This window comes from Melospiza melodia, unplaced genomic scaffold (genome assembly GCF_035770615.1).
Source record: "Melospiza melodia melodia isolate bMelMel2 unplaced genomic scaffold, bMelMel2.pri scaffold_18, whole genome shotgun sequence".
In the NCBI taxonomy this organism is placed as follows: domain Eukaryota; kingdom Metazoa; phylum Chordata; class Aves; order Passeriformes; family Passerellidae; genus Melospiza; species Melospiza melodia.
Window position 1 is genome coordinate 13,887,875 of NW_026948525.1, and position 11,271 is coordinate 13,899,145.

At 51.6% G+C, this 11,271-nt stretch overlaps 1 protein-coding gene across 1 annotated transcript; it reads left to right on the forward strand.

Moving 5' to 3' along the window:
• Nucleotides 1-1,660: 1,660 nt before the first annotated feature.
• Nucleotides 1,661-4,357, forward strand: LOC134433448 (olfactory receptor 14J1-like; the record flags this gene model as incomplete). Its single annotated transcript, XM_063182299.1, has 2 exons — nucleotides 1,661-2,283; nucleotides 4,339-4,357. Coding segments are annotated over 2 exons (642 nt in total), but the record flags the coding sequence as incomplete, so codon positions are not given.
• Nucleotides 4,358-11,271: the final 6,914 nt, after the last annotated feature.

Here is an 11,271-nt window from a genome sequence, read left to right on the forward strand (position 1 = left end):
AGGGGCTGAGACTCTTAAACCATCACCCTGAGGATTCCTGGGCACCTCAGCCAAGTCCTGCACCTGCCCAGCCTCCAGACCCATCCAGCATCACATTTCCATGGTGCCCAGGCTGGGGGAGCTGTTCTTTAATCCCTGCAGGGCCGAGCAGCTGCAGGGCAGGGCTGGCCCAGGGGCTGGGCTGGGCTCTGGCAGCTCTGGCAGGGAAGGAGCCCAGGGCCACAGGACCGGCTTGGGCTGAGACAGCTTCAACAGCAGAACCGTGGGCAGGGAGGGAGGGAGGCAGTGCTGAGGGAAGCCCTGCTGCAGGGCAGATGTGGCACCTGCCGGGCCTGCCCTGCAGGGCACACACTGCCCTGAGCAGCACAGCTCTTGTGTCCCCTTGCAGCCAGCACAGCCCTCAGCCCGAGGGCTCGGGGCCCTCAGTCCCTCCTGGGCTGGCAGAGCAGCCCCAGAGATGAAGGGCATCTCTGTGGCCATGTGCCTATTCCCTGCTGACCAAGGCCTGAGGGCCACTGCCCTGCCCTGCTGCTGCCTGGCAGGGGCTGGGCAGGGCTGGGTAGGGAAAGGCTTTTCCTCAGGCCTGGCTCTCTCTCTCTCCTTGCCTTGCCCAGGTGCTGCTGCCATTGCTGAGGGGCTCTCTGCAATGGCAGTTCCAGCTGCAGGGCCAGGCCCAGCCCTTGGGCTCCTGCTGTGCAGGCTGAGCACAGCAATGGGGTGTCCCAGCTCCCTGTGCCCGGAGAGCTCTGGGCAGGGCAGCCTTGGAGGCTGGCAATGAGCCCACTCTCCTGTCTCTGGGAAAGACAGGAGCCACTTTGTGTGCCAGGGATCCCTGTGCTCTCAGCAGTGTCTCCTGCCTGTCCAGGGTAACACGGGAGTGAATCTCAGAAAGTTGCAAGTCCGGGGCAGCTGGAGCAGGAGAGAGGGACAGAGCAGCTCCCCTCAGTCTGCACTAAGCCTCAGACAAACCTCCTCCCTCTCTGGACTCTCTGTTCTCCCCAGGCGCAACAGAATCTCTCATTCTGCATTCTGTTATCCCCATCCCTTCACTTAAGCAGCTCCTCTTCCTTACTGGAAGATTTTTTTGTCCAAGTCTAAACACCAGGACAGATCCCTGCCCTCACTGTTCCCCTGCACTGACTGGGGGTTAGGGCTGACTCCCAGGTGTCCTGCAGGCCAAGGTCCAGCTCCTCACACAACATTGGCCAGCAGCAATCAGGGCTCCAGCAACAAAGGTGAAGGAAGATCTCCTGGAGAGAGGCAGGGGGAGGTGTTCTGTGGCAGGAAATGTCTACGAAAAAGGACTTTGAGTTTCCTGTGAGGAATCTCCCCCCATTTGTCTCTGTTTTTTGATCCTTCAAAAGGTTCCAATGTCTGGAGACAGCAAATGTCCAACAGCAGCTCCATCAGGCACTTCCTCCTGCTGGCATTGGCAGACACGCGGCAGCTGCAGCTCCTGCACTTCTGCCTCTTGCTGGGCATCTCCCTGGCTGCCCTCCTGGGCAACGGCCTCATCATCAGCGCCGTAGCCTGCAGCCACCACCTGCACACACCCATGTTCTTCTTCCTGCTCAACCTGGCCCTCAGTGACCTGGGCTCCATCTGCACCACTGTCCCCAAAGCCATGCACAATTCCCTCTGGGACACCAGGGACATCTCCTACTCAGGATGTGCTGCACAGGTTTTCTTCTTTCTCTTCTTTGTGTCAGTAGAGTTTTTTCTCCTGACCGTCATGTGCTACGACCGCTACGTGTCCATCTGCAAACCCCTGCACTACGGGATCCTCCTGGGCAGCAGAGCTTGTGCCCACATGGCAGCAGCTGCCTGGGCCAGTGGCTTTCTCAATGCTCTGCTGCACACAGCCAATACATTTTCCCTTCCCCTGTGCCATGGCAATACCCTGGGCCAGTTCTTCTGCGAAATCCCACAGATCCTCAAACTCTCCTGTTCCAAATCCTACCTCAGGGAACTTGAGCTTCTTGCTGCTAGTGCCTGTTTAGAACTCACATGTTTTGTGTTCATTGTTTTCTCTTATGTGCATATCTTCAGGGCCGTGCTGAGGATCCCCTCTGAGCAGGGACGGCACAAAGCCTTTTCCACCTGCCTCCCTCACCTGGCCGTGGTCTCCCTGTTTGTCATCACTGGCTTTTCTGCCAACCTGAAGCCCCCCTCCATCTCCTCCTCATCCCTGGATCTGGTGGTGTCAGTTCTGTACTCAGTGGTGCCTCCAGCCCTGAACCCTCTCATCTACAGCCTGAGGAACCAGGAGCTCAAGGCTGCCCTGTGGAAAATGATGAATGGATGATTTCTGAAGCAACCAAATTCCCATTTTCTTCTTCATAGCTTTTGAAATAGAACTTGTGACAGGCCAACAGACGGACCCATGTCTTTTGGTAATGTTCAGTGGGTTTTTCTCTCAAAAAAACTATCCTCAATGAAACTTTTTAATCCCCCCATCAAATTCACTGTCTGCCTCTTGAATTTGACCCATAAGCTCTGCAAACTAGGGCTTGGGCTATTGTGTTATTTGAAGAAAATAAAGTACCTTGCAGTGCCTGTTTTATCTGGTATCCCAGCTCTGAGAACCTGCATGAAGTGAGAGGGGAGAAGGAGAAAACAGTCCTAGCAGAGCAGCATGGCCAGGGAGCATCAGGGATTGGTCCTTTCAGAGCTGCTCTGCCCAACTCCGCCCTGTCATTCCCAGCCCTGCTGTGGTTGTAAGGCCGGTGTGCTCTGGCAGTTTGGTCACTGTCCTGCTGCGTTTCCCTGCTGTGGCCACAGGCAGGGCCAGGCCATGGGCACTGCTGGGACACAGCTGGGCTCCAGCACAGCAGCTCCATCAGCAAAGGGCATCTCCTGAGGGCAGGGCAGGGAGGCTTCGCTCCGCTCCAGAGCTGCTGTCAGCAATGTGCCCCAGGAATGCCCTGGCACAGCAAAACCCAGTGCCTGGGGCAGAGGGGGAGTGTGCAGGGGGGGCGCACAGCAGTGTCCTGGCACAGCCAGAGCTCCCAGCATGGACCTGAGGCAGCAGCAGAGCAGGGCCTGGACTGTGTCTTTGTTCTGGGGACAGCCTGGGAAGGTGCCCAAGGGCAATTGTCCCACACCCAGCCCCTGCAAACACCCTTGCCAGCACTGGCCTCTGCCCTCACCTGCAGGAAGTATTTTGTCCCTGCATGGAGGGACACCAAGTGACCAGGCCAGCAGGCTATGTTTGCTCTGTACTGAGGAGATCTCAGCAGTACATCGTGTGTGTGGGGGAAGATGAACCCCAGTGAGCACAAACACCATCAGCACAAACACCATCAGCACAAACACCATCAGCAGCACCCAGGGGTGGCACAACTCCAGTGGCACAAACAGGGCCTTGAGGCCACTTCACTCTGGAAGTAACGTCCTCTGGGAAAACACCTGAATTCTTTGCTGGGTTGGGGTTAGGACTGCATAGAGAGAAATATCCCAGGCAGGGAGGCTCCAGGAAAAAATGTTCAGGGCAGCCATGGACTGCACAGATAGACATTGGATACAGTGAGGGTCTGTGGGGAGAAATCAGAGCTGCCTCCCATTCTGAACCAGCCCAAGGACCTGGACAGGGCTGTGCTGTGTTCTGAGCACTGACCTGGAACTGAGGGAGGTGGAAAAGGCCTTTGGTGTCAGGGCTGTTGAGAAGGCTGGGCAGTGTCACTGTGGGACCTCTCTCAAACCCCTTGGAAAGGCCAGAGCCATCCCAGAGAGTCCTGGGCACTTGGGAAGGGCAGACATGGAACCAGTCTGCAAACAGAGCAGGGAGGGGGACTGGGAGAGTCACAGCTTGGTCAGGCTCAGCAGGGAAGGGGATGTGGGAAATCCTCCTGCAGCCATTCCAGTCACTGGCAGGATGGGGCAGGGACTGCAGAACCCACGTGGGAGGGAAAAGAAGGGGATGTTGCCCAGACTTCAGCCAGGCCTGGGACAGGCTCTGCTGTGGTCTCCTCAGAGCCGGACTGGAGAGAGCTGGGCTGAAGTCATGGAACATGGGCTGGGTGAGAATTTGGCTGAACAATGAGGGTCAGATGTCATCCATGGTACAGAGTCCTCTTTGCAACCACACCCTGGTGACATCCCTCAGTGACCAGCCCTTGGCCACCACTGTGGAATATTTCTATTGTCTGTACAATGCCATGAAATGTACTTTCAATTCCTTTGTGGATGCTGCCAAATTGCAGGGAGTCTGTGACTGAACTCATCTAGTTCATGGTGACTGCAAAACGTAATTGGGCAAGGTGACCGAGTTGGGTAAATTTGTCTTGCCATCAGGTGCCAAGCAAACCCAAGAAGGGGCAGAGAAAATTTATGCATCAGAAGAAAGACAGTTCAATAGGGAAAAACCCAAACCAAATGAAAAAAAAAGACCCCAAACCAAATTAAAAAAAACAAAGCAAGATCTACCCACAGCAACACAAAAACCCGACAAACAAACCAACCACAAAAAGCAAAGGCCACAAACAGAAGAAAAGCAAATCCACCGGAAATCTCTAATCAGCAGAAAATGTTTAATCACATTATGGCAGGAGAGGATTCTGTATGTGTAGGTGCTGTTTTGAAAGAAAAATGTCTTAAAAAGAAAAGAATCCCCTACCTCCCTTGTGCCCCCCGCTTCTCTCAGTTGATTGTGGATCATGGTGTGACATGGAATGGAACATCCCTTGGGTCAGTCCAGCCAAGCTGTCCCATCTCTGTTCCCCAGGAACACTTGCCCACCCCAGACCCATAGGTTAGGGGGGTTGCAGACGCCTCATGCGGGGGAGTACTGAGACAAGGACAGGAGAACAGAACATTTTCTCTTGTCAAGGACAGCAGAACAGAACAGAACAGCCTTGGAGAAACTGATTGAGGATGTACCTCTGGCAAACAGAAGTCACACAAATGCAAGCAGGATGCCAGCTCTGCAAAGCTGATAAAGCAGAAGTTATGCAATACAATAATATTGCTCTTACTCAAAAGGAGGGTTCAAGGAACAGCCACCTAAAAAGGACACTGAATGTTGAAGACAAAACCCAAAGAACCATGAAAGGATTTGTGATAAGGGGTGCAACTATGTCAAATACACACAAAGGAAGTGGAGATAGCTAATGGATACATAATCAGTGTGTGTGATAAAAACTCTGTTCATTCAATGCTTAATGCACTCCAATGGAGGGAGGATGGCCCAAGGGACAACCATACTGTAATAAAGAATACCAGCTTTCAAATACTCCAAAATCTGTTCAGAAATTTCTGTCCAGTTTGTTTCAGTATCAGTGGTGTCCTTGGCTCTATTATGCCCCACAGTTTCACAATGGCCCCTTGGCTCCATGAGGTCCTGCTGTAGAACAATGGACCCTTGTTTCCATTGGGTTCTGTACTGTCCTCCTTGGTTCTTGTCCTGGGGTGACGTTATGATGCTTGTATCCCCATTCATCTGTTCTGTGCCTTTAAGACCGGCTCTGAAGAGTGAAAGTTTTGTTTGGGTTTCTCTTATCAGGGACACAGAGACGAGCAGTACATAGGGCTGTTTCTCACTTCTTGCTTCAGCTTGCTGCTTTGCTTGCTCCCTTTTCTGCTCTTGCTTCTGCTCTGCTTTGGCCTGTGCTTATTACCTAGTTCTAGCTAAACAGTCCACATTCCTTCCTGGACTGTTCCTCCTCTCCTGTTCCTGTGACCATCTCGGACCTGCTCCGGACTGGGACCTGGGAACACCGAATTTTCGGCTGCAGCAGCTGCCCCAGCACCAGAGGGACTGAGAACAGAGCAACCACTCCCGAAAGAGACTTTCTGATTTTGTCATCTTTCTCAGAGCGGTGTCATCGGGTATTGTTCATTTTGTGTGCTGGGGGGTGCTGTGCCTGAAATAAACAGGTTCTTTCCACCTCTCTCCAAGGAATTTTTTCCCGAACCGGTTGGGGGGAGGGGCTGTGTGGGTTTTGCTTTCCGGAGGGGTCCTCCTTTGCAGATTCTTTAACAAATTTGCCCTAAACCAGAACAAAATATTGCTGCCCAAACGTGGGGTGAGAGAGAGAGTGGAAAAACCCTGTTTTGACTGCATTTTGGTTGCTATTACTCTGTGTTCAATTAAATCAGCTAATAGTCATGCTTTTTGAATTCATAATGTTTATTGGGGTGAAGGTTTGCATGCATTTCTGGTCCCTAGGGTTTTTTGAGATTTTAATACCTCTATGGTCTCTAGGTTTATTTTCTTATCCAGAAATAGCTTTAGTATTGCCCCTAATATGTAGTTTTTACATCAGAGGGGCAGTGACCAGAGTAGCTATCTTCCTGGGCTTGGTGGCAATAATGTGCAAGAAGTTTATAAACATGCTAGGGTCTGCTCCAGGTATGAATGGTTCATGGCTATGGTTATGCATCCAGTTTGTTGCAGGAGGAGCAGGAGGGAATGAGGTTTCCAGCCTCTGCTTTCCTTCTTCTCCTGTGAATCTGTTGCATCACTAGTGAAGGATATTCAGTTTCCCCTCAATGTTAAAGAAACCATCTTCCTGGTATTCAATCTGGTAACCTTCCTCTATACAGCCTGCTGCTTCTCTAGAATGAGGGCTGAGATTTCTAGATGGGCTGATGAGACCCCTGACTCAGGAGTAAACCCCGGTGTGGAAAATCTAAGTGGTGTGGGAAATGGGAGGATATGGGCCAAATCCTGAAGGAATTCTCTGACCCTATAGTCTGGGATTTTCCCCATGAACAAATTCAGAACCCAGCTGAGGCGGGGAAATATCTGAAAGAGAAGTACCAGGATGAGCCTAAGGAGAGGAAGGTCATTGCAGTGAGCTGGGCCCTCGCGTATGCTTATTGCACACTGCTAGATATTGTCGGGCAGCAGACAGAGGCAGGGGGGCAGGGAGATAAATCAGCAACTGTCCCGGTGACTCAGGCTGCAGCTAACACTCCAGGCTCAAAGCCAGCATCTAAACCCATGGCTGTTGCTACCAGCACTAGAAGTGAGAAATGCATGGACAAGACCAATCGACAAGTGGACGATGATGATGATGATGAAGGTGAAGGAGAAGGAACCTCAGTGCCTCCTGACATAAAATCAGGAGTCAAAGCAGCAGCTGCAAGATCAGATGCAAATATTGAGTCCTTTTTCCTGAAGGACCTCCATGGCCTACGGAAGGATTACACTCGAAGGTCTGATGAATCCATAATTAGTTGGCTGGTCCGTCTCTGGGATGCTGCAGGCGAGGCTACAGTTCTGGATGGCACTGAAGCCAGGCATTTGGGATCCCTGTCACAGGATCCTGTCATAGACCAAGGAATGATAAGGGGGGCTAACCCTCACAGCCTCTGGGAACGGGTCCTAAGAAGTGTAGCAGAAAGATACCTGTGTGCAGATGATCTCTATATGCAGCAAACTCAGTGGAAGACAATAGAGCAAGCGATCCAACGCCTGAGAGAAATGGCAGTGGCAGAGATTATCTTCTCAGATGATGTAACAACTAGGAACCCAGACTTAGTACCATGCACGTCTGTGATGTGGCGAAAACTCGTATGACTTGGGCCACATGAATATGCTTCTGCCTTAGCCATCATGAAGAGGGATGAGAGGGGTGAGACTGTGCTTGACATGGCAAGGAAGCTCCGAGCATATGCAGATGCTGTACATGGCCCGACACATGCCAGAATCACAGCGGTAGAAACACATCTGCAGAAATTAGAGGACAAGATAGAGGAGAACCATAAGAAGCTTAGAGGGAGATTAAAGAAGACCTTCTCCAAATTTCAGCAGTACAGATCCGAGGTTCTGGTCTCCAAGGCAGACGTTTCCCAGATGGTGAGCAAAGGTACACCCCACGAGCTGAGCTGTGGTTTTACATGCGTGATTGTGGGGAAAACATGAGAAGGTGGGATAGGAAACCTACTGCTGTTCTGGCATGACGGGTGCGTGAATTGAAGGAAGCCACCAGGAGGAAAGCAGCTCCAATTGCCCGTAGCCGAACGGCCAGGTATGATGATGATGACATGTCCGATCCCCTCAAAGGAACACCCAAAACATACGCCCAGGGAAAGAAGGATAACCAGGCTTAGAGGGGCCCTGCCTCTAGCCAGATAGAGGCCAGGGAAAATCGTGTTTTCTGATCTGTGTGGATTCATTGGCCTGGCACATCGGAACCACAAGAGTACAAAGCTTTGGTCGATACTGGTGCTCAATGCACATTAATCCCATCAAGACATGTGGGGACAGAGTCTGTTTCTATTGCTGGTGTGACAGAGGGATCCCAGGATTTCACTTTGGTGGAAGCTGATGTGAGCCTAACGGGAAATGAGTGGAAGAAGCATCCTACTGTGACTGGCCCAGAGGCCCCATGTATTTTGGGCATAGACTACCTTCAGAGTGGGTACTTCAAAGACCCAAAAGGACTCAGATGGGCATTTGGAATAGCTGCTGTAGAGACAGAGGGCATCCAGCAATTGAACATCTTGCCTGGGTTGTCTGAGAATCCATCTGCAGTAGGATGGCTGACGGGAGAAGTGCAACGAGTGCCAATTGCCACTTTCATAGTGCATCAACGGCAGTATAGGACCACTCGAGATGCTGTGATCTCCATCCATAAGATGATCCGAGAGCTGGAGAGCCAAGGGGTGGTCAGCAAGACCCACTCACCCTTCAACAGCCCCATCTGGCCTGTGCGAAAATCTGAAGGAGAATGGAGATTGACTGTGGACTATTGAGCATTGATTGAAGTGACCCCACCCCTGAGCGCTGCTGTACCGGACATGCTGGAACTCCAGTACAAGCTGGAGTCCACGGCAGCAAAGTGGTATGCCACTATAGACATTGCCAATGCATTTTTCTCCATTCCTCTGGCAGCAGAATGCAGGCCTCAGTTTGCTTTCACCTGGAGGTGAGTGCAGTACACCTGGAACCGACTGCCCCAGGGGTGGAAGCACAGCCCCACCATCTGCCATGGACTGATCCAGGCTGCACTGGAAAAGGGTGAGGCTCCAGAACACCTGCAATATATTGATGACATCATTGTGTGGGGGAAGACAGCAGCAGAGGTGTTCGAGAAAGGGGAGAAAATCATCCAGATTCTCCTAACAGCTGGCTTCGCCATCAAGAAGAGCACAGTCAAGGGACCTGCTCAAGAGATCCAGTTTCTGGGAGTAAAGTGGCAAGACGGATGGCGTCAGATTCCCACCGATGTCATCAACAAGAACACAGCAATGCCTCCACCCACCAATAAGAAGGAGACACAAGCTTTCCTAGGCGCCATAGGTTTTTGGAGGATACATATTCCCGAATACAGTCAGATCATGAGCCCTCTATACCTGCTCACCCTTAAGAAGAACACTTTCCAGTGGGGCCCAGAGCAACAACAAGCCTTTGCCCAGATCAAGCAGGAGATTGCTCATGCAGTAGCCCTTGGCCCAGTCAGGACAGGACCAGAGGTGAAGAATGTGCTCTACTCTGCAGCTGGGGACCATGGCTTGTCCTGGAGCCTTTGGCAGAAGGTGCCTGAGGAGACTCGGGGTCGACCACTGGGATTTTGGAGTCGTAGCTACAGAGGCTCTGAAGCCAACTACACTCCCACAGAGAAAGAAATCCTGGCTGCCTATGAGGGAGTCCAGGCTGCCTCGGAGGTAATAGGCACTGAAGCACAACTCCTCCTGGCACCCCAACTACCGGTGCTGGGATGGATGTTCAAAGCAAAGGTTCCCTCTAGGCACCATGCAACCAATGCTACATGGAGGAAATGGATTGCTGTTATCACACAGCGCACCTGTATTGGAAAACTGAATCCCCCTGGGATTCTGGAAATAATTACAAACTGGCCGGAAGGTGAAAACTTTGGTCTCTCTGATGAAGGGGAACAAGAAGTGACATGGGCTGAAGAAGCTCCACCATACAACCGCCAGCAGAAGATACACGATACGCTCTCTTTACTGATGGTTCGTGCCGCATTGTGGGAATGAACCGGAAGTGGAAAGCAGCCATATGGAGCTCCACATGACAGGTGGCAGAGGCCACTGAAGGAGAAGGTGGATCAAGCCAACTTGCTGAACTCAAAGCTGTTCAATTGGCCCTGGACATTGCTGAGAGAGAGAAGTGGCCAAAGCTCTACCTCTACACTGATTCATGGATGGTAGCCAATGCTCTGTGGGGATGGCTGGAAAGGTGGAAAGAGGCTAACTGGCAGCGTAGAGGAAAACCAATTTGGGCTGCTGAAGAGTGGAAAGACATCGCTACCAGGGTAGGGAAACTGCCTGTGAAGGTCTGCCATGTAGATGCCCATGTCCCCAAGAGTAGAGCCAATGAGGAGCACCAAAACAATGAGCAAGTAGACCAGGCTGCAAAGATAGAGGTGCCAAATATAGACCTAGACTGGGAACATAAGGGAGAGCTGTTCCTAGCTCAGTGGGCCCATCATGCCTCAAGTCATGAAGGCAGAGATTCCACCTATAAGTGGGCATGAGACCGAGGGGTGGATCTAACCATGGACAGTATTTCTCAGGTTATCCATGACTGTGAGATGTGTGCTGCCATCAAGCAGGCCAAGCGAGTGAAGCCCCTGTGGTACGGTGGGTGGTGGTCCAAGTACAAGTATGGGGAGGCCTGGCAGATTGACTCCATCACACTGGACTTTTACAATAACTAAGTAGGTATTCAGTTTCCTACTATTGGAGAATGGCAGCCAAGAGGAGATAAATATTAAAGCTTGCTTATGAATTATTATTAATTCTGACAAATGCCGGAAACACCTGAAGTGTTACTTTTAGTGATCAATAGGTTCACAGGAGATCCCTAATGTGCTTGCAGCCACTCTGCCCATGGGCAGCACCAGCATCACCTTTGATGGAGCCATTAGGCTCAGTCTGAGCTGTCCTTTCTACAAGCTGCAAACAGAACCAGCCTCCAGCCAGTGCCCTGCAAACAGGCAGGGTTCTGTCAGGCCAAGGAGAGAGCACAGATATTTGGGGTCTGTGAGTGCTGGCAGGGAGAGATCAGGCACAGGGAAACACCTGCAGGAAGAAAATCTGCAGGAAGCAGAGAGAAGATCAGGCAATGATGTTGCCCGATTGATAGATGACACAAAACTCAGATAAGTTTTGTGGGTGCTTTATTAAGGGCCCGGGGAACTGGGGGACTCACGTCCCAAAATCCCAGCCCCCAAATTCACGTATGGGTGCTTCCCTCTTATACATGCAATTCACAACAAAGTCCCCAAGAAACAGTTTCCCGTTCCCCTTGCCTAGCCTCCAAGAAACAGTCCTCCGTTCCCCTTGCCTGGTCACAGACCC